Source organism: Sipha flava, unplaced genomic scaffold, assembly GCF_003268045.1.
Source record: "Sipha flava isolate LNK unplaced genomic scaffold, YSA_version1 176_pilon_pilon, whole genome shotgun sequence".
Taxonomy (NCBI): Eukaryota; Metazoa; Arthropoda; class Insecta; order Hemiptera; family Aphididae; genus Sipha; species Sipha flava.
The window spans coordinates 1,060,848-1,086,941 of record NW_020272062.1 but is presented as its reverse complement, the minus strand read 5'-3'; the positions used below and the strand labels follow the sequence as shown (position 1 = coordinate 1,086,941).

Here is a 26,094-nt window from a genome sequence, read left to right as displayed (position 1 = left end):
TTATCGTATTATAATAATTTTTACAGACTGTATAAGATGAATACTAGGTACATTTCTGTTTTTTAGAATAATGAAAACAACTCATGCGATTCCAATAGTTGTCGCTGAATATAAACAGACTTCTAGGCAATTCGATTGCATTTCTACATGATATTTTTTATCATAGTGTTTTAAACTAAAACCATTTTTTAATCTATCGAATAACACCCATTTCATAACCCGAGGTTATTGGTAATACTATATGCATCAGAGAATTTAGATATCAATCCTGGACTATATCAATAGTTGGTCACATTTTATAAATTATATATATGTTACAGACAAAGTGGAAAATTCGGACATTGTATACAATGCCCGGGCATACATTTTATTTATTTTCCACATTTTATTTAAAATGGAAAAATTCACATTTTTTTCATTTAACACAATATTCAATTTTGCATTAAATTTTTCCATTTTAAATAAAATGTAGAAAATAAATAAATGTTTGTTTAAGCACTGCACAATATAAACTGAGTGACAGTATACTACAGCTCAAGTAAAACTACGTACCAAAATTATATGAGATAAGATATTTATCGGTTTCGTTACCGGGATATATAGTGCATTCACAAAATGTCATTAGTGTTTAACCAAAGGATAGACTATTTATACATTATAAGAAAAAAAATAATATTATGTTATATTGATGATTATTAATTATATATAATAATGTAATATTAATAATTTGCAATAAAAACATAATATATTATGCAGATTATTTTGTATAAATACTTCACAATTTACGTTGCCCAATATTTTTTGTCTGCTGAACAAAAGTTGGACTAACCTTATATATAGTAGCATCAACTTGTGTCGGTTTTTACGATTATCAAAAAAAAAAGAAAAAAAAAAATTAGAATTGCTTAAGTACAAAGTCCAATGAACTACTTCAGCAGCATTACGATAGTTTGATACAAGGAGATCGACCACTGGAATGGCCACAAGTGTATTAACATGGGCCGACAAGTTGAACATCAGAAGTTCATAGTATAATAGGGTATGTTGTAAGGTGTCTAGAATAATAAGAACCATATACATGTATAAATAATTTTTCAAAGTACGCACAACATATCTTGTAGTATAACAACTTAAGTGAGAAAGACATTTTTAATTCAAAGCAAATACCCTCGACGAAACCAAACGGATTTAAAGCATTATATATATATATATATAGTTTCCACGATATGATACTCTACATGTACAACATTTCGGATTTTGGTCAAAAGTGATACTGGCCTAAGATTCTCGACTGCACTACATAACCAAAGGTGGTTTACATTATTGATAGAGGGAGTTGGTATAACGAGGAACGGTTTTTGTACTCTTGAATTAGTCATAGACATCACAATTTATTAAAGGTGTCATTATCGGTACGTACAGGGTCAATATAAGTAACGCATGGCCACTCGTATTGCTAGAAACCATGGTGCAAACCCGATCCAATTTACTTAAGAAATTAAATATTTACAATTATTCACAAACCCTAAGGAAAATTAATAATGCTGTTAGTATAAACAAACTAACGCAAGGAACGATTGGCAAATTAATAAACGACTATGCCGATCGTAAGTGATTGAATATTATGGATCTAAAGTACATAGTAAAATCCGTTACCGAGATGAGAAGAAAATCAATTAAGCAAAAGTTGGTCAAATCTAAACAAACATTGGATATTAATAAAAATCATATATAAATGATTAACACGATCAAATATCTGAACGAAATTAGTAAAAATATTATAACACTATCTATATATAAATATACACCATATGGAAATATTTAAATATTAAACGTTTTAAATTAATTTGACTATCGTCGTTAGAGGTTCACGCGTAACGAAAAAATAAACAATCATTCAATCGTGTTTATTTTTCTGGTAAAAGATTAAACTGTACAAGATTAGAATAAAATAAAAATAAAAATCTATCGATTAACCATAAACTTAATTTTATAAAATTAAATAACCAAAGTTCAACAATTCAATTTTATGGAAGAATTATCATAAGATTAAGTAAAATATGATTTATTTTATTGTCGATTTTTTATAATTTAGCTCGAGTAGATATAATACTGAATAAAAATATTCAAAAACATTTGAATCGGGTATTTAAATTAAAAGTGGAACAATAGAAAAAATATTCTTTTATAAACTATTAAGAATATTTAATTTTAATTTCTTCCTTAGAAATAATATAAAAGAAAAAACTACCCCAGTATAACTAGAAACGAAAATTATTTGATAATACTTTAACTTAAATACAATGCACGTTGCGGGCTATGTAGGGTTATAGCTATTAAAATTTAAATGCATTTCCCAACATTCCATAATGGAATTTGGAACCTAATTTATTTTTCAACGACAAAACACATAGTTATTGAGTCGTTGTCGAATCATGATTGTTAAAAATGTACGGTTCTATTAGCATCCGCTTAATACAACTACTATTTGTCAAAGAAATTTAAGTTTTACAGAAGTTAAAAAGAATCATTAAAATTTAAGATAGATGATTGAACAAACTTTGAAAATCTAATTTCGAAGATTCTAATAGCATAATTCCTCCGCAATGATATGTATTGATGTAATACAATATACATAACAAATTACAATAATTGCATGATCATTAAGAAAAACCAAACGTTTCAGATACCAAAATATAAATCTGCCACCGCAATAGCTACTGATCCATATGTAAATTATGTCATCTTAACTAATACACTAGTATAACTAACAAAATTAATAAATTGCTTTACAAAAATTTAAAAAGATATCATTGAAATTGCCGTTTTATACTACTGTTGGCAATAACTTTGATAACTCCATATTGTAAATAGTAAAATTACATAATTTTAATCTACTACTTTAGTTAGTTTGAAACTTAATCAACCATTTTACCTATCCCGGCTATAATATTATTCTCAAATTTATATCATAAATTTATAATCATAATTATATTATATCATAAGGCAATGTTTTAATTTAAGTCTTTAATTGTTGCTGTAGTTGGATGACTAGAAAAATTAATATAAATATAACACACAATAAGCATTCCATTAGAAAATACAAAAATAAAATAAAATAACAGATATAAAACATAAGTACAATCATGTTCCAAAAATGAAATAATTTACACTTTTCATAAAACTAATTAAACTTATTTGATTCACTTCAAAATAACCACCAATAATAAGTTTTTGAGAATTTTAATACTTAAATATTAATTTAAATCGTTTTAAAGGGAAAGTTGTTCTAATTTTCATAATCGTATAACCAATGTGATATATTATATTTTATAGATTCTCATATAATTGCTATTTGTAAATGAAATATAAAAAAAGGACAAATCGTATGGTTTGATCATATCCATGCAAATTTAAAATCACGACACCAATTCAACTAAGATTAACTTGGCTAGTATGAAATTAATACAGGTCGAGAACCTCTTTAATCTCCTAGCGGGATTTCGGTTCTCTCATAATACAGAATAGAGGAGGGTTACATTCAAAATACGATTTCAGTCTTAATATATAGACTATGATATGTCGACAAATATACACACTAAATTCGGATGCAATATAACAATAATAATAATAATAATAATATACATTTCAATAATACAGCGATATCATAACCGATTGTCGTAAAAACTACGAACCACACCATAATATGTTATCATTGAAAATTAATTTGAGACGAGTCGCACTTTGTATAAATTTACATTATGTTATACGTTTCATATCTTAATATAATAATCGCTTTGCGCACAGAACATATATTAATAGAAAACCACTACTCGACTACCACTACCACTACCACTTCCAATTCAGAGTCTAACCAGTAACTATTTCATGCAAACTCTAAGTAACGCAGACAGCACATGCCGAAATCAGATGGCCAAAGATAGTCGTCAAAAGACGAATTAGTCTTTGATCCCTATGATTGAAAAAGTAAATGATGTGGGAAATACGAGTTATAAATTAAATATAGTACTTCGAAAATGCTCTACAAATGATACAAAGGGAACAAACCGACATTGTTTTCTATTAGTTAATGAATGGAAATACAGATTACACGAACGGAAAATCTAACAAAAAAAAGAACTTTGATGACAACCAATAGAATAAAAGGTTTATTGTAATGGACAAACAATAACGCCATTTTCTACAAAACCAAAAATCCAATTAGAACGATTAATTTTTACCACGATAAAACCCGATACTAAAATTATTTAGGAAAGATCATCATATAGGTTTTGTTGTTTATTTTTTTAATATTATTACTAACTTTTCTCGGTGTAATACAGATTAAAAATACATATAAATATATTGAATAACTGTTATCATTTTAAACGAGTATTGTACACACATGTATACATTATACATTGGATAAATATTATTGTTATTATTATTTGATAACGTTACAAACTGTACTAAAAACAATAATAAATACAATTTTTTTCGTCAGAATAACTACTAATTCTATGTGAAATATATGTACGTAAATATAGATTATAGGTGACGGTTAAAAATTATAATTTGTCTATAATTTGAGCATCTTACCTTGATTCAAATTTCATTTAAATGTAAGCGTCCCAATAACACAATTTAGAAAATAAAAATGGTTACCTACTACACTTTACCTATTCAATTTTTTTTTACTTATTATTGATGAAATCCACGGTGACTATTGGCCATTGGGTATATTAAATTTTATAAATATTTACACACTATACTTTCACATTTGAAATCCGCGGATATAAATCTATATTAAGCCGTCGAATCAAAATAAGAAAAAAGTTTGGTCATTAAACATAACATAGCAGCGGCTATAAAAAAGGTTAAAATAAAAATAAATAAAAATAAATATTAAAAATATAAAAATTAATGAAGATCGTGCGATAACTCAGATATAAATACTGCTGCTGTAGTGGCTTAAACTTTGAACGATCTATCAAAGTATTTCCAAATATCTATGGACGTGCATAAATTTGTTTGTATTATTATGATGGAAAGAACAAAAATTCTGAACGATTAATTTTTACGCATTATCTGATCGCGCATCAATTGCATAAATATATGAAATAGTTGTAATAGTGGTCGATCAGCTGTTTTACGAGGGACATTTAACGTGCACAATAAATTATCCGTCATTACACTTATCGATTATACGTGGAAAAGCACGAAGTGCAGATGATGGTGAACGAAGCATCTGCGGTAGAAACATGATGAAATGGTGATGGCATGGCGGAAGGGACAAAAAATCCTTACTATTGACTGTTATTACCCAACCAAACTAACGGTTACACGATCGCGAACGTGTTCAATTACGGATTTTATGTCCGGGAAGCACTTAGGAAGTAGCTGCGGTAATTGCCGGCGGATTCTTATGTGATTTGCACGAGGAAAAGTTTAATAACCCATGTGGCTTTTAGCCACGTAGCCATCGGTGATTCGGTTTCTTCATGACCATACAATAATAATAACCTACGTAAGATAAGGGAGTCGGAGAAGCAATTTACCTTTAGAGATCCTGTGACATACGATGTGAGACTGAAAAAATTTGGTAAGGGCGATTCTTCTGCAGAAAGTTTTATATATTGGCAAGTCAACATGTCCATTGTATTGCTTACCTAAAAACAAAACAAAAAAAAAACCAAATTCATTAAGACAGTCAAAAGAAATTAAATTACAAGCATTTTGAAGAGAAAAACTTGAGATAGGGCGATATTTTAAAATTAAAATATATGTAATTTACATGTAACGACTTAATAACGAAATAAGTTGTTAAGCATGAATTTAAGCATTTCATATGATATAACAAAAAAAAAAAACACTAAATAATAAATAAAACAAACATAAAAAATAAAGTTACATTATACATTTGTCAGTGATATTAAAAATCAAAAACAATGCAATTATTTAACCTGATTTAAATTATAAAATTTGAATAGATTTGTAAATTAAGTAAAATACGGGAATAAGAGAAACAATATGTATTTAGTTATGTTTCATTCATTAAAACAATAAGTTTTAATTAACTAAACCGGCTCAAAATACCAAGACTTTGATCCAATTTTAATTAATTCAATTAAGTCTAGAATATTGAAATTAAGTGGAAAACATATATAGATAGAAGTTATTACTTATATTATAATAACAATAACAATAACAGTAAATATAAATTTCAAAATAAATACTTATAAAAAACATTTGTTAACAAATTGACATAAACAAATCCCAAGCAATATAATTATTTATTAAATGTAAAAACTTTATATATTCATACAATAAAAGTATACTTAGAACAAAATAAAGATAACATCTTATTGTACATAACCAAATTTGTATGAGAATAAATGTCAGTAAAAAAATGACTGTATCATTATAACACGGATATTAAATATTTCTTTTAATTCTTAAATATACAAAATATATAAATACACAGTTAATAATTATTAGTACATCTAAATTGATATACAATATTAATTACAGTACACAATAGATGCAAATAAACTCACAGTATAAATTGTAAAAAGTTTTATCAAGTTAACTCTTTATGGAATATGTAGTGTCACTAATAAAAATGTTGAAATTTTATTTAATGTGTTAATAATACTTGTTATAATGATACATTATGTACATATTAGTGTATATCAATACAGAATACGAATTAAAAAAAACTTACAGTAACACTAGTATTAAGTCAAAATTAACACGCAATGTTTTTCTAGATGAAATTATAATTATTTAAATAAGCTACTAGTGATTGATTTTTTAAGTATTTCTATCAAACATTGAGTTTGTGGTTAAAAAACTACGGATTTTCTTAAATAAACCAAGTATAGAATTTCCGGAATAGCGAGCACACTAGAATGATTTTTTCTCCGAGCTTTTGCTACAATTTTATCAGTATAATAAATTCGTATACGACTTTTGTGCTATTCATAACAGCACAATACATTTGTTTGAAATATTTTCCTTTATGTTTTTTATTTATTTTTAGTTACCTACTTATATATATACGTACATTACGTCTTGTGCCTTACATCACCCGAATGCGATCAATAGTGTTACATTTTTTAAGATATCTAACAATAATAAAAATGCACATACGCTGTTGACAATATAGAACGACAAGTCAAGAGATATTTTTGTCTATAATCAAAATTTAAAATTGTAAATGTATCAAGGAAACTGCGCGCACAGGTATACATCAACATTCACTGAAGTGTATAATATTAAAAATAGTACAGCACGAATATCGTACATTTTGACTAAACAAGGCGAAACGTGTAGGCAAATAACGAACGTCAGTGCTGTGCGCCTGGTACCATAGGCGGAAGAAAAATTATCGAATTGCGAATGATGGTAGGAGTATATTTTTGACCAAGAGACGAAAATCATATGACCAAAGAATTCGACGGACCCGCAATAAATATACACAATTGATATTGTTAATATTTCTTTGATTTACTGAATTGGGACAGGACGTTAAAACGTAAATACGTGCTCACATTCTATCAACAAAATATGATACATCAACCATTTTAACTATAACGTTTAACGAACACAAAACCGGTTTGAAAGATAACAAAATAACTAACGCATCAGATTTTATAACAAACGATTTTGTTTTGACTAATTGCTTATGCTTGATTCTATGGACACAAACGTCTCTAAGCATTACACGCACAGTAAGCAATTCGGTCGAACAATATTTGATTATTCGTACACGTATAATATTATATATTACCATAAAAAGTTTCAGAAAAAATACACAACGAAATAGTTGTTCTATACGAGTATTAATACGTTAATTGATTACACTCACTTGCACTAGAAACACGTACATATCATGTACATAGTTATTATATATTTTTTATTTTTATGAAAATTAAGTACATGATTTACTTTAAAGGCGCACCGAACTAGGGAAAATGTTGCCTGATAACAAGTAAAGTAAACGTTGTTTTACGGCATATTGGCAATGTTCAATTATCTAGGGTTTAACTCTGAACGAATAAATCCATATTATAAATATTAAACGAAGATAACCATAAGTTTCTACTTTCAATAAATATTTCACGCTCTGCGCAGACCACTTCGGCGTAAATATATACTATATATATATAGTACATAATCTGATGAGAAACACAGTTGCCGTTTAAAATTTAAAACTCCATAAAGTACCCGTTTCTGATTTGCCACGGTGTAATTAAAAAAAGTGTAATTAAAATTTTATATATAATTAGTAAGCGAGCCGATAGACTTTGGCACAATACATACATAGACGCTGCTCTACGTACTCAAGATGTATAAAAAGGCTATACACGCCGCGCAGCATTTATTTTTAATTATTGTAAGCTGTTAAAATAGTAATTATATTTTGTTGCAGGATCGTTTTGGATGATACACGAGGCGACACGAGCCATTCAAATGTGAAATGATAAAATAACACTACAGGCAAATAATTCTTTATAAATATTTGTTAAGCATCCGACAGAAATTACTGGAAATGATCTTTTCACGGAATGGTCCTAGTGGTCGTATACCCGAAGAAGAGAAAGAAGAAATATTTGCTTGTTTTCGTATACAAACTAAAATAAGATTCAAGTACTACAATATTAATATCAAAACTTAATTTTGTACCAAAAAATATCGAAGCACGCAAGTCTTAACATAATAAAATATTAAGACTAATAACGTTTAATTAAAATAATCAAGGTTAACATAAAGCGGTGTGCCCACCCATAGAAAATGGTAACCTATTATTAAATTTATCGTCAATAAGATATCTTAAAAAATGTATCCAACAAATTTAGTTAAAAACATCGAGTGACTTTGGTCCAAAGTGCCACAACGACCACCTGGAAGAAGACCAATGTTAATTTGACATGATTCATGATTCGCCATTGGATAGAAAATACAGCGCACAAATATTATGTGAGGATAAAAAGAGCCTAATTCGTGAACATAACACTAAATGAAAAAAAGCGTGAAAAAGTTATACTGTTGATCGTCGTTTTTGCACGACTACTAAAAACAACCACGGTTGTAGAGTTACGATCACGTATTTCTCTTTTAGGAACCTGTAAGTGCATGTCAAAATTACGAGACGACAATGTATTTAAATTGTGTTATTACTGTAACATAATACTAGTGTTATTAATGAACTATGATAGTTCATTTAAACAACAGATATAGTAAATATAATACCCGCGGTTTATATTCAACCATTTACCGATTCATAAGTCCCATGTATTTATATGTATTTATACTAATATAAACCCGAAACGCAACGGCTATATAGAGGGCAGTTAAACACAGATGCGCCAACCTTCCTTTTCCCACCATCCACAGAAAACAACGCACAAACGCAACAGCAAACGATTTTTTATTGCTCGTTGACTTCGGTGGGTGGGTGTATTCGGAAAAAGTGGCAAAACGAGAAAAAAAATCTGTTGATTATTATTTGACTTAATTTTAATTTTTCGATCAATTTGCATAATGTTTCAAAAAAAAAAAAAAAACACATTTGTACGCAACACATGGCGGCGCCGCCAGAAGAAATTAACTGTTGATTTTAATTCAGGACATGCTATATTATAAAGCGCTACACCCTTCTGATGTTATTGAGGATCGGTTGGAATGCGCTGCAGTACTCTAAGACATTCCGTCTCTAATTAAAAATCTGTAATCCCAACTGGGTACCTGTTTTTCTCAGGCAAGGCCATTTTTCCTGGGTTATATTCTTGAGTCGAATTTTTTCTTTTTCTTTTCTTTTAATTAAATATCTGACCTTCCCTATTTACTCCCCCCAATCATAAATAGCCTCGCTACCATTTACCCTTTCTTCTGTACAACTGTATTGTCATCGTATCGTCATGTAATAAGTATGGGTACCTATTTTTCCATTAAAAGAAGAAATTCCACCTGTTGAGACTCGGCGCGATAAACGTAATTAACTCGAAGAAATGAGAAATACTAGCTGTTGTTGTTCAGCAGGACATTGTCTCGCCAGTGGTGTCCCAGAGGACCTAATGGATATTGGCCGAGACACAAGAAGAGGAGAGGGAAACCCTCTTTTGTACACATAGGATAAAGTAAATTGCGTCTAAGAGGCCCGCCTATCTACAACGAAATGACATTGTTATATAAAAGAGAATTCGCGGCGGGGGCGCATGCGATACAACGAAGAAAAGGGGTATGTGCACCTTATATATATATATATATATGGGTCATGAAAATCCCGTAGTCTTATTTAAGAGAAAATATCGAAAAATCTCCCAGCTATAACGATGAGTGTCTGAGCGTTCTAGAAAATGCCTAATGCTCCAGAGTCGGATGTAAAAATAATGTACAGTTTTAAAAGGTGAAATACATGCGTTTGTGTCCCGTTTTTAGAATTATACCCTTTAACGACTCGAGTGAAATGGTAATTGCTAGCAACGAGTGTTTACAAGACGATATGATGCGTTTAATAATTCTACGTGCGTCATTCATAAATAAAACTATAGCGTAAGCAATGCGTTGTATACACACGCGCATAATAAGAGTATAAATACACTTCGGAAGTATAGAAAAATGTACTTAGGCATACTTACTTAAAATTATATATATATGAATACTCGTAGGAAGTACGCGTTTTAGTTAATCGCAAATTCTAAAAATGAATATAGTAATCTTGTCATTAAACATCGTTTAAATTATAAACCACTCGCTACGTAATACGGTTGGTACACCCTTGAAACACTGAACTCTCTCCCTCAATTTGACGCGTTCTTCCAGCAATTTTATAATGTGTTTATCTTCAGCGACGATTGTATTGATAAAATAGGGATATATTAAAAGTCGAATTAATTTGTTTATTTTATACATGAAACAACATTGGATATTAGATATAGTCGACTTAAACTGTGACATGTTGCATAATCACATTATGTCAACAATTTATGATTTATGGTTTGGATAAAAAGTCAACAAAATTTAAAACAACGATTAGGTCATAGTTTATTGTTTTTTCATTTTTTCTTTTTTTTTTTTTATTGTACACATGCAAGTATGGATGATCAGAAATTAATTTACTTTAATATAGAACTACTTATATATACTACTACAGTATTTTAATAAAGTTATTCTATCGGAATAAATTATATAAAGCAATTTCCATAAATCACACATCATTAATAAAATTGTTTTATAATTATTTTATATTATTATTCATGATAGTATACCAGAGTATACCACAATTTTATACTTCAATAAATTTTCACAGAGAGTAAATTGTTATTATTATTATTTTTACTGGAGAAAATGTACATAAAACATTTAATTTAAAATGAATTAACATTTAAAACATAAAAATAATTTATAACCTATAACGAGTTTCGTAACACAAACATAGATTATAAAATTACCTTGTAACCTTGTAATATGTAATATTGAGTTATAATTTTAAAAATTAACATCGAGCCAATTTCTTTGAAACTTTAAATTAATAAGTAAAAAAAAAAAGTTGAGAACAGTATTAATATACATGGGTACTAATATATTATATAAAAATGTTACAGCTGTTTGATCTGCTTGACGTCAATAATGGTAGAAATGTCATGTCATGTTTTTGTTTAACATCTCAGACTTTTTATAATTTTCTCCTTTACGAAATTCGTTTATCACATATATTTTTGAATGAGTAAAAAAAAAAAAAATCACTCTTATAATCGATAGCAAAAATACGTCAAAATATCATTCAAACGTTTTCCAAAAGAACATTACACTGAGCAGATTAAAAAATGAGTAAGATAAACAATTGTTCACTAACTATCATATTAAATAAATATTATACAATTAAGTTATAAGCGGATCAAAATCAGATGAGAACAAAAAGAAATGTGATATATAATTTTTTTTCTTTTTTACGAGATTTAAAATTTTTTACAGTATAATTCCATTTCATTACCATAATTTATTGTCTACGAGTATAAATTTAAAATTTAATATTTTTGAAGTACATTTGTGTACATGACATTTACAAAGTGTAATTATCTCAAAGAAATACAATGTTAACTTTAGGTTGAATAATAAACCATAAAATTAATAAAATAAAATTATGAAAACAAAACATTATACATTATTATAAATTAATTTACGATTTAAATGCTTTAAATTCTTTAGTAATTTAATATTAATGATTAGTTTAATTCAATTCTATACTTAAATAATATAATATTATTAACAATACACTGAATTATATGATTAGAAAAAAAAAATTAAACAATACACTACATCAGTGTTGATTTATTAAGTACAAAAAAAAAAATCTTGTCTTATGAAGTTATATCAACCTCCCAAATCTAAAATATTTGAATAATAAATAATAATATTGAATGTATTCTCATTAAATACCTCATACATATTATAGTTTAAATTATTATTCATAATCACATAAATATGCAAATAACTCATTCAAATACAAATAATTAACAATTGCAAAACGTTAATAAGTACTTATTTAAAAATGAAATCAATTATTATTTAAACTTAATATCAATTCTAACACAACTCAACAATTTTTAATAAGAATGACATCAATCAAAAATATTTATTACATAATTTTGAATTATCTAAAATTATTATATTACAACTTCTCATCAGTTTCTTACCATCGAAAATTAAATTTAGTTAACTAAAATTACACCTAAACCACTGCATAAAGGTAAATAATAATCTAATATAAATTATTCAAATATAATCAAATATTATATTGGGGAATATAAAATTGTTCTAAATAAAAATGTTCAAATAATTTAATAATTAAACACTATATAAACATTATTCATACAGAATAAAATTCCAATGCCAATATCACTAAATGTAATATATTTAAATGCGTTTGTTTTATAATAAAATATGATTTTAAAATAAATTGTTTTTTATTATATTAATAACAGAATATTATACACGCAAACATAAAAATATAATACAATATAGTTTTAAAGCAGCACTCGGTTTATGATTAAATTACGAAATCATTTAATAAATAAAAACGAATAGTATTTAAATTCGCATTCGAGAAATAATGCAGATTTTTTTTATTAAATTGGCGAATTAACAGCTATTTATTTTTTTAAAATTAACTAAATAATAATTTGATAAATTTGATATATAATCTCCAATCATCAATTTCACTAGTCGCAAACGCCTTAAATGTTCAGTTATCATATGAACGAATATCAAAAGTGTTATTTATAAGCCCGTATCCAGAGAATACGACTTATAAAACAATGAATAGTAACAACTTTCCATATATAATAATAAACTTGCATTTGTCCTCCAATGATCTCAAAGTCATTAGACAGTAGACAGCTTTAATGTCATGTTCGAATCTAATATTTTACATACTACACTACTTATTTAATTAACTATGATTTACTTTAAGAGTAATTCTCGTGTTCTAAATATAAAAAAAAAAAGTCCAGACTAAAAAATATATATATATAAAAAATAAGCACAAAATAAAAGTCTGCCTTTGACATGATTTTTTTAGATTAACCTTAGTTGACTAGGAAACAAGGCAAAAATAAGAGAAATATAAAATAAGGGATATAATTAACATGAATAATTTATGAATAGATATTATATACATATATGCTTTAATAAATATTTCATGAAGCACTTGCGCATCAGAAAACATACATTTTTAAATAGTGTATAAACGCAAATATTCTAGATTTAGTTAAACTGTAGATATATTATTTTATGTACTCTATTAACTATTTTTTCTAATTTCGTACATAAAATCTGTACAAACAACACATGTTTTCCAAGTTACTGCTGAACTGTTAACGTTCAACACGCTGTAGTCAATACATTTAAAACTAGTAGTAATATATAATTCTATATTGATGTTATTGATAATTATTAATAGTAGTACTCTGTTGCATATACAAAAAAAAAAAAGCATACTATACATTGTTTGGTATAAAACAAAAAATGTGCTAAAAGTAATATTATTTATTCATCAAAGGGTAAAAAAAAACAAATTAGTTTCCGCACACGATTATGTGTATTATTGAAATATTATATTTATTTAATTCAATATCTTCAGTAATTAAAACCATCAAGGAATGCAAAAGATAAAATTTGGAATCGAAAATCTCATTATGAAAACTTTTCTTTTTTCGAAATGAAAAACAGTATTCAAAATATTTTTAGGTTTTATAACATTTAAATGTATTAACATGTAAAAACTTATTGTTGTATTGATTAATAGGATTTATTTGTTCATACATCCATTAATTAATCAACTTATTAATATATCAAAAATATAATTTTAAATATAATAGTAATAAAATGCTCTTCAATTTATTATCTCTATCCATCAAATATGTATTATATCAAACTAATGTTCAATCAATAAATACACTTTGATTCACTTTGATTTAATCTAATATCTAAATAAATCGCACCACTTCTGCATTTATAACTCAACTATAGTTATTTGTTATTAGACATAAATTTTAAAATAAATAACAAATATGAGCATATAATTTAAAAATAAATATTTAAACTACAGTTAATAAAAATGTATTACAAATACCAAAGAAATTGAGGTATTGTAAGTACATTAATTACCTCATTCTAATTAATACTTCAAGAACTTCAATTAAAATACTAGTCAAATAATCTTTTTTGTAAATTTACCAAAAAAATGTTGTATCTTGATGGGAAAATCTTTTAAATGTCATTATTGATTCATCATTATCTAACTTATGTACGCCAAGATTAAAGTATATATGTATTATACTGTAAATTTGGCCTTTTTACCATGAAAACAAAGTATGTAATATCCGAAACTTTTTTTTTAATATAAAATGAATTCGCGTTATACTAGTCGACTTAGAGGCGCCTTAGTGAGTTCAGACTTTTACATATATATATATATATATAAATATATTTATTCACATGTTACATCCGTAGCTGACAAAAGTGTTTAGGCATAAAAAAAAATAAATATTAAATATACAAGCTTATGTATCTATTGTCAAATATAAAAAATATTGTGGACACAATGTGAACCGTTTACAAGATATACATTCTTAGGATATAAAAACAATTGTTGGTAAACGAATATGCTTAGATTTGTTTGTTTGTCAATACATAACCAAACAGAAAAGTTAGTTTAGTTTTAGTTCTCCTTACAATTATACCGGACAAAACTAAAACAGTTAGAATTTCTATCAAACCTATAAATACTGTATTTACTGTTTATATTTTGACGGTTTGTTATTTTACCATAATACGCTCAACTACTTGTCATTTAAATAAAAGCAAACAAACAAAAAAATTAATTCACACCATAAGTATATTAAACGAAAAATTTATTATTTTTTTATCGATTTAAAACAATACCGTTATTTCAAATTCGTCAACTGTTGAAGGTGATTTTTAATAATTTATTCTTAAATTTAATATACATTTTAATACATTTTAAATAAAATTAACATTAAGTTATAAGTAGATTACATTTAAAATATAAAAAATAATATATACCCTAATACTTAGTTTTAATAATGAATATAATTAATATTATATTTAAATAATACTATATATATAGTATATTATTATTATAAGTAAATTATTACAAAATTGAGATATAACGTGAAACATACTCTAATTTTTTAAATATCAAAATTACAAAAATACACAGAGATAATTTAAGCCTGACAATCACCCAGATTTAATAGATTTATCATTCGTCATTATAAATGTCGATCAAATATGCATGTCAGGAAATTAAAGTCAGTCCACACATAATACAATTGACGACTACCGTTACATTTTCTATGATTATATGGTAATTACTCTGATAAATTGCAGTTACAGCCACAAGTAATTGTTTTAAAACTTATTAAAGAATACAATACACTTTTAACTATTCTAAAGTTTAAAAATTAGAACAATTGAAATAATTTGATAAAATAATATTATTTCATAGATAACTTAGGAGTATAAATAATGCTAACAAACTCTAAAATTATCAAAAATGTATATTTACAATTACTAAGTAGAAAAAAGTCATACATTACATGAATATATCTGACTATTCTATAAATAAAGAAAAAATATATTAAAAATTAAATAACTATATGAACAACCACTATACTAGGAAGTAGTTTATATTTAACCATAAAAGAAAGAAAATAGATAGGTATATGATAATACGCATAAGCACACACAGACATACTAATATAAATGTATGTGCAATGGATAGGGTTTCCGATTTATTTTATAATCAATTTTCATTATTAATATCAGAATGAAAACTTTTTTATAGGATTTAGGGATTTTAAAGGTGCGAGAATACGTTGAAAAAAATGGCTCACGTAAAAGACCACTAGGGGATTTTTTTTTTTTACATTTTTTTTACGATTATTATATTATTACTGTTGGTTTTTATGAGTTGCGCTACTTGTGCTGAGCCATGAATAAACTAGAGCACAGAACTGGACCAACGAGGGAAAAAAAAAAATGTTAAAAACGAGACGAAAATGATATTAAATTAGATTCTTATGGTCTTCCTGAGGGGATTACAATAACTATAAAGCCAAAGAAAAGTTTGCCAGAAATTCGGTCTGTAAAAATATATCGGTCATAAACTTATTCATGACGTTTTAAATTAATTTAATACGAAACTTATATTTATTATTTTTAAATAATTTTATTATTATTTTATATTTATACTCTGAATTTATCTGAGAGTAAAACTAATGACATTAGAGCCTAATAACAAACAGTATGTAATATCCAGTTCCATCAAAATGATCAAACAAACAAAATAATTTAAAATAACGTGCTTTAATGATTTTATAAATCAATATACAGTAAAACCTCGAAAGACGAAATCGCTTGGGACCATGATATTTTTCCGTGTTAACAGAGTTTCCGTCTTAACGGGGTTAGTTAATTGTATGTAATTTGAAACGGAACCAAAAAAAATATTCCTTTATACAGAGGTTTCCGTCTTAAGGAGGTTTTACTGTATATATTTATAAGTGAGATTTTAGTAAAATAAACAAAATTATTGTTCAATCAAGATAAATTATCAACATTGTCTGAAAAGACCTTCATAAAACAAATATTCAAAACTTAATCATCATAGGACAAAAATTAATGTTTTTTTATGACAAATAGAAGCAAATATGATTTCAAACCAAACTTACTTATTAAAATACTGAATGTAATATAATCTAGAATAAATTTTTAAATTAGAGTTAACAAATTTTTATATAAATAAAATGGGTAGTAAAAATTACGATAAAATGTGCCGAATTGTTTTGAGAAAAATAAAAAATTAACTTTTTTGGTATAAACTCAACATGATGTGATATGTTCATCCGATGTACCTACCGATCTGATAAATTACAAACACACAACATATTCTATTTATGTAAAATATATAATATAATAGTACTAACATCAGAATAACATACTCGTATAAGTAACAAAAGCTCAGCAAATTACATAAATAAAAACATTTTTAGTCGATTTTTTTATTCTAACAAAAATTTAACATTCCGTGTACTCAACTAAAATACGAACTAAATATTGGTACAAAATTAAATCTTTATAAAGTAAATATAAAATTCTCAATACATTTTAAATTTATTAGAAGAACTACTGAATATTCATAAAATAACTTTAATAACTTTGTTAAAAATCATTAATTAATAACTACCAAAAAAATAATTAGAAGTAAAAACTCGACGAACAAATTATACTCATTTCAAATTCGAAAAAATTAATCTTAATATCATATATTTTTTTATTTATTGGTGGAATAACTACATAAATCAATTTCAATAGTTTTACACAATTAAATTTTACTCTCGAAAAATTTTCAAATTTGTTTACCAAATAATTTATGTAATTTTAAATCATCTATTATATTTAAATGCAATAAAAAAATCTCATCAGAATGTAATTGATATTGTGATAGGGTTGATTAATATTTGTTGGAACTATCTAAAATACCCTATATACATGTATTAAATCCATAATAGATCGTAGTATGAAATTGGCGGCTGGATGTATAACAATACTATTACTGCTTATACTAATAGAGACTACTGTTTTCCATAGTATACACTGTATTCCCAACTCCCACATTAATCATAACATATAAATAATCATATATTTCAAAAAAAAAATATATATATATATATATAATAATGAAAACTTCCGAATTAATAATATTATGCAAGTAAAACTATACAACAAAAATAAAGAATAAACCATGTAAAAGAAAACAAATATAAAGTAGTCATAATTCATAATGAATTTCTATCACTACGTGATAAATGTGATTATAAATTATAGATTTACTGAATAACCTTAATAATTTAATCTCAGTAATTACAATTTTAAACTTTTCAACCTCTGTTGCCGCTGTTTAAACTTAAACATACTTCTGAAACAACGGATAGATTTTTAATGTCAAAAACTTAGCTTTAGTTTAATTTTTAATAATTAAACCTTTTTATTTCAATAAAATATAATACCTCAGAAAGATCAAATATCAATTGTTTATTTAGTACAAATTAAACTTATATTGTATTAAAATCATTTCAACTAAATAATGTTATACATAAGTAGAAAATAATATAAATAGATTTTTCCAGTGTATAAAAATTAATTTTGATTTCATAATAAGGAAAATAATTTAACACAAACAATCCTCATCATTTTCGGTTATTTTTCACAAATTTATTTAAAAACTACATGAACGTACTTTATTTTCCAATTATTAGATTACCTAGTTGTAGAACGATTGAACAAATTATACCTTATTCAAAACACAATAAGATTTTTTAACCGTTTTAACCGTGACTGTCATCGAACACGTTAAAAAAAGAATCTTATACGTATCAACAATTATTACATTTTTTTAATGGGTAAATAATTTTTTGAATTAGTAAGTAATTGTGTTGTAGATTTCAACAGTAGCAAAAAGAAAAAAAGAGAACGCGGACAACAATAGATCACTCGTCAACGGTGCGCAACTATGAACACAAATCACAGGGAGAAAGAAAAATAGGTAAGAATTCAACATTTCTATTTTAATGAAACTAAGAAATAAATGCTCCAAGAATTTTATAAACTATAAATTTATTCTTCTTATACTCATCAAAATGTAATTCAATACAGTGAAATGTTTAACATTGAGTAGGTAATAATAGATACATTATGAATACTTTACAAACATGACTATGTTTTCCGTAGTCGAGTAATTCAATGTCTCCATTTTTGTAATCTACGGAAAATAGTGTAAAACGTGATAATATGTAGACTCACTTGAGAACATTTATACTATATTTAATTAAAAATGTAACTATCTTAGATATATTTTATACCGAAACCTACAGCAATCCGTACCAACTAAATATTTTATTCATTTCAGCATTACTGTTTGGACGTTTTTTTCATTTATTGATAAGGACTTTATTTTCAATGCAGAAAATCATCACATTAAACTACTTAAACAACTAATTATTGAATACAAATTCATCACAAACTTATTACTTCGGTCAAGATAACATTAGTTAAGAGTCACATATTTTCAATTGTCTAACTATATTATGTACCTACTAAATTAAAATGCAATCTATCAAACATCAAATATCAGTAATCATTAATCAAATTATAAATTCGAAGTATAAAATAATGATGTTCGTACTTAACTTATATATTATTGTATGTGTATATATTTATGTGTAAATGTTTTATAATTTATTGATATATTTTATTCCTGAATCTGAACGAATTGTCAAGATGGCTCAACTGAACCGAAGAAATTATTCTAAGACCTACCGAACCGTTTGATACAAATTCTTGGCGCCACTGTATTTTTTTCTTTTTTTTTTTTTCTAGGTAATAATTCAAAAAACTGTGTCTAATTGAAAAAGAGAAATTATTAACCGAGTTTTTAAATTGTTTAATTTACAAATAATTAATATCAATAAATTTTAGCATTAAAAGTAATTTAAAAACATGAAATATTAACACATACATTTTTTAAAAAATTTTACTTTCAAGTATTAAGAATAAATCAAAGCTTGCGATTTTAAAATATTAAAAAATAAATAGATAGCTTATACACGAAACACTTCATACAAATCAAGTAAAGAATCAAAATATAAATCAAACTATACAACTCCAAAAAAATTACATCATTAAGTTCTGGGAGCAGGCGCAAGAGCATAAATTAAGACAATGACAAATGGTTACGAAAGCAAACTTCATTTTTATTAGGGCTAACATAATATGTAAATATTATAATAATATTTATATATGGCTAACATATATATTAAATGTATATTATACATTTAATTGAATTTTCTATTTCTTTAATAATTCATTATAAAATTAGATTTAACTAAATTTGAGTCTACATTTTGTAATATTTTAGTGTCCATATATTATAAGTTTTGATTATTGAATCTGTTACTTATTAAAAAGATCCTGTCTTAAATATTACAATAAAAAAAACACAATCTAAAAATTCTGAAGGAAACGAAATCAATAATGTAAAACAATTTATAAGTGTGTAATAGATTTACCTTGTATAAAAACCAAATTAATTTAAGTTTCTGCTGATTTTATGAAAAAGTCAAAAACAACATATGATAAAATATAATTTTCATTACATCAAACGAATGAACAGTGTAACTAATGATATACCTTTGTCAATTATCATGTTTTGATATATTTTGAATATGTAATGGGAATTCCAAAAACTATAATAATTGTAAAAATAATGGCAAAATCATAAGTCTACAATTATTTTATTTTACTAATAACTATATTGTATATAATTAAGGTCGAACTATTTGAATCTCTTGAATCGAACCGAACCGAATTCTTGATGTTAGGTTCGGTTCAAAATTCGAACTCTGTACAAAAAAAAATTCGTACCGAACTATCAAGCATCTGATAATGTTTGAAAATTGGACTTGTAAATATTTGTTGAACCAGACTTACTGGCTACGATAATTCCGAAACCAGATATTGAATTTAAAAAACAATTTTATATAATTCTTATTAAGTTATTTTTAAAAATTTTAAATATTCTGGTGTTATTAATAATGATTAGGTACCGAGAAACAACACAATTGGGTTGCGGACCACGTACCAAAATTGATTTACAGTGAAAATTCTTAACAACGAATCTGAAGAGACTAAGAGGTTTCTTTCAACATAGTTTTCTTAATAGAGAGGATTTAAAAAAAACAACCTACAAATGTACATATATATATTATCTATGTAGTATTGTTTATTATAGACATAATTATTTTTAAATTATTTTATATTTACGTATTATTTTTCATATAATTATTTAAAATAGTCTGTTATTTTTGTTTAGACTTGTTTATTTTGTCAATATTTATTTTTGTATTTTTCTACGAGTTTGTCCCATGTTTTGGGATAACTTTAGATCATCTTCATAAAACAATAAGTATTTTTCTAATAATATATTGACGATAACATGTAAATTATATTATGAAATATAAAATATTGTTTGATTATTGAGAGTAACTAATACGTTAAACAAAATGAATTTATTAATGAGTTATAAAGCAAACCAACCATTATTATGTAATATTTACGTTACATACAGTTTTTTGTTGTAAACAGTTTCGTTATAAAGAGTTTTCGCTGTATATTTTATCATATTTATCATATGTACCTAACAGAAAAATCTATTTAGTAAAAAGCTATAGAATTATTCTAATTCCGCGGCTATTTACTTTATAAATACATGTTTACATTCTATATTACTATTTATTGTGAATTATTATATTATACTGATTACACATTCATAAACATTTAATTAAACATTTGGTTACATTCGATTGACTTGTACTTGAGAAACTACGATTACAGTATTTAGCTGTTTCATTTTTCAATTTATTGAAAAAAAAAATGAGTGTTCAAATGATGAAAAGCTCCAAAATAATTAATTAATTTAATCAATATTATTTTAATTAATTTAAAAGGTCACCTAACCAAAATCTCTTGAGACAGCGTGGTGGTTCTCGGGTACTTGATGAAAGGTGGTAAACTAAAGGGTTAGGACGGTACAGCAGTTTGGAATGAAACCTATTATAATATATTTTCTCAAGTTAGTCAACTGTTGAAATTTTTAAATCTTTGTGTAAGATTTATTTGTAACATACAAAGGGGCCGAAACTATTAGCCAAAAAGTGATGGACTTAAATGGTTTGGATGGTGCGGGCTTGGAAATATTTGGCGTATCCCAAAATGTGCATACTGTATGACAAAATGAGTCTCAACAGAGACTTGATTCTATTGAAATTATCAATAAAACATGTCAATAGAGACGTTCTACAGTGTGGCTTTGTGCGAATTCATTGTTTGGTTTTGATTATACATAAGTCGAAGCAGACGGAGAGGGTTATTAAGAGGGTTTTGTTTGAACTTTAAATGTGAGCCGCAGGTTAATCTTTTATCTAATGAGATTCCCCAATATTTTAAATCAATCTTTGAAGGTATTTAGACTCTTTGAAATTGAAGTGAAGGGAAGTTATTTTTGGGTAATGTACATGACACATAGAAAGATTATTTAGGATTTATTAAAATACTCTACTTATTTGCCAGTATGCCATTAAGTCATGGTGATTTTGGAGATTGGTTGAAGCTTGAACGGAGTCTGAATTGGAAGCAAGTATAACTGTATTGTTGGCATAAATTGCTATGACCATGTTAACTGTTTTTTGAATATCTGATGTATATTAATAGTGGTGGCGCGATGCAGGTTTTATAGAAGCAACTGCTTTATGACTAAAGTATGGTGGATAGGATTGTAGTGTTGTGTGCCAGAAAAAATGTATACATAATTTGCACATTTAACGTTAAATATTATTATATATCATTTTATTTGGTTTGGTTAATTTTAATATTTAAAGATTAAATTACATGGGGTGGGTACTCAATACCCGTACTGCTTCATTGGAAGATGAAGAAACTTCACGCCGCTACTGTATATTAAATAAACTGGATCAAGTCACTTATTTGAAGAACACCGACAAAGATTTGAAAGTAAAGATGGACAAAACCATAAATGTTTTAAAGATATCGATGTTTTAAAATGTTCGTATTAAAGCTGCTTACACACTAGGCGGATTGTTCGAGCGCGGACGCGGTTTTAAATCGCCCCGATTTAAAATCGCTTTAACACAAAGCTTACACACTAGATATAATTTACGCGGTTAGGTTAGCGCGTTAACAATTCACCGCTCTAAAACCAAATAAACAAAACAAAATATTAAAAACAAAAAACAAAAAAAAAACGAAGACCAAAAAAAGCAAAATATCATTCTTGATTCATGCGCCAGAGAACAAAAGTCACGAAATCTTTTAAGGTTAACTTTAATACCTTAGCCAACTATTATTTTTAATAATTCTATTGTGATATTCTTCGGTTTCTACATTGTATATAATATAATAATAATAAATAATTAAAAAATGATTTGATCAATCATGTTTTCATGAAATGTATATTGATATTGTACGTATTCGAGTTTCAGATACAATTTTCATGGGATATTTCCATGACAAAATGTTCCAAATCAAATGTCATATAGAAATATAAAAAGTAATTTTAAAAATGTTGTGCTATATCTAAGGAAAACTGTACAAAAATATAAAGAATGATAGGAACAGACCACCGCATTCTCTATAAAATGTAAGTAATGGCGGTTAGGCGCCGTAAATATCTATCCAGTGTGAATAGACCCAGTCAAAACAACGGGTTTAATTTTAGCCTTCAACGAATGTTCGCTCAAAATTGAACACGTGCGATTGATCGCGGACGACAGCGGATTTTATCCGCTTGATTTTCATAGTGTGAATGATCTAATATAAAATAGGCTGTTTAATTATAAGCGATTAATCGAGGCGATTTAAAACGACGTCCGCGCGCGAACAATTCGCCAAGTGTGTAAGCAGCTTCAGTAATTTTTTCAATTATTTGTATAATAGCAGGTTTACACTAAGCCGACAAAATATTCTGTTTCCCGACAGATCCGCATCAAAACAATGACAAAACAGAAATATTTCGCCGACATTAACTAAACTGGTGAGAGGATGTTCGTGTTTTTTAAAACATTTTTTTGTCCGCTCGAAAGCGGAAAACATCAAAGTGTTTCTGTTTTGTTCTTGTTTTCAGCAACTTTTGTCTAGGGTAATCAGGTATGGTACGGCGATTGGCATTTGGTATTTTGAAATATAACTGAAGTATAATTATAAACACTTTATATTTTGGCTTGTATATGTTTCCAATTAGTTTCTTTTGGTGTAAACGGAAAATTATTTTTTTTTTGCTGTTTCCAATTTGTCGCCAGATTGGAAAAATTAAGAAATTGCTGTTGTATTTCTGTTTTCCGTTTTGTCGGCCAAATTTAAACCCGCCATTACAATTTTATAGATTTGGACGAGTATAGTTTTTTGATACCGAGTCGAGTTCAAAATTCGAGTACTCGTGAAAAAGTCGTAGTTACTAATTTGTATAAAATTTTGCTTTCATGATAGTAAAATATCTAAGCAATAACAATCTATTGTTATTAATTGAAACCATCTACCTTCCTGGTTATATACAGTTGCTTACTTGGTATAGTAAAAGTTAAATCATTTTGGTCAAAACTCAATAACACATGTTTGAATATATAAATTGTAAACAGAAGAAATGAGTTTATAACTCAAGAAACGCGCATTATTGTTATTCTAAATCGTTTATAGTACGCAGCATTAAGTGTGTAATAAAATAACACAATACTACCAATAGTTTACGGGATTATTTCAAGGCATCGTAAATAGTATTCATTTTAACACATATAAGAGAAATTATGGCACGCCGGATACTAGTGTTACGTAACAACAAGCAAATTTCGTGATTTCAGCCACCTGTACGTTTAACGCTATTTTTCAGGAGTGCGGCAGTACCTGATGACGACGTTTGAACGAAAACAGTTGTAGACCGTCATCAATCTGTTGATTCGAAGAGTCTTCGGTGAACGGATACTTCATGGTAGTCACGAGGTAACACGGGGCAGATGGCGACCAGAGAGTTTGGGGTACGATGGTTATTTATTTCAATATACCTGAAACAATTCATGACACACGATTAGTTAAGTCACCAAAAAACTGTGGGTCAAGAAATCAAGGTGTATTGGCTTAAAAGGAAGTTCTTTGTAAAAACGGAGAAAAATATAAAACAACATGCACCACATATTCAAACATTAATCATAAACACCCTCCATTGTTTAATAATATTAAACTGTATGTAAACCAAATAAATTGTGTTAAGGAAAAAAATAAAAACAAATATTTTATAGATTCATTTACGATATTTACTATGCTATTCCGACATTACAATATATAAACTCAGAACGGTTACAGTATGTAATTGTAATTTGTAATTTTGTAATAGTATAATTGAATCGCTTATTACAGAAACTCCGTAAAAGACAGAAATTTCGAAACATATTTTTCACTTGTTTGTATTTTTTGTATTACATGACATTACTTAGGGGTTTCTGCTCCAAACAAAAATTTCAAAGACGCGAATTAGCCACGTAAATAAGATGGGGCTTCTGCAAAAATCGACGTGTCTACTAAAAAGATATAAGCAAGTGGAAAATAATATGTTTCGAAATTTTTGTCTCTTACGGGGTTTCTGTAATAAGCGATTCAATTACTTATACTTCAGAATGCCGAATAATTTAATTAAAATCGGATTTATGTAATCCTTCGACATATCTTATGTGAACGATTCATAAAGAAAATTAATATAAGTGCATAATAACATTTCCACCTTATTTATAACATCAAAATATCAACACCATACACACTTATGTTCTATGTCGTTGTAATATCGACCCATATAATTGACATGTTTTGTAAACGTTAAGGATCACACATGGCCTATAAAGAATAACATTGAAACACTGACGTTGGTTATTTCTCCAAAATAGGAAC

At 26.7% G+C, this 26,094-nt stretch overlaps 1 protein-coding gene across 4 annotated transcripts in view; it reads right to left on the bottom strand.

The window, feature by feature from the left end:
- LOC112680358 (polypyrimidine tract-binding protein 2) overlaps positions 1–26,094 on the bottom strand; it is a 122,852-nt gene that overhangs the window by 81,983 nt on the left and 14,775 nt on the right. For 2 of the 4 annotated variants that reach the window (XM_025550434.1, XM_025550433.1), the window contains one exon: positions 5,559–5,669. In XM_025550434.1, the coding sequence (XP_025406219.1) occupies positions 5,559–5,657 (99 nt within the window). In that variant the 5' untranslated portion in view covers positions 5,658–5,669. Of the gene's footprint in view, positions 1–5,558; positions 5,670–25,059; positions 25,218–26,094 lie in introns of those variants that run through there. The other 2 variants (XM_025550432.1, XM_025550435.1) reach the window with 2 other exon arrangements.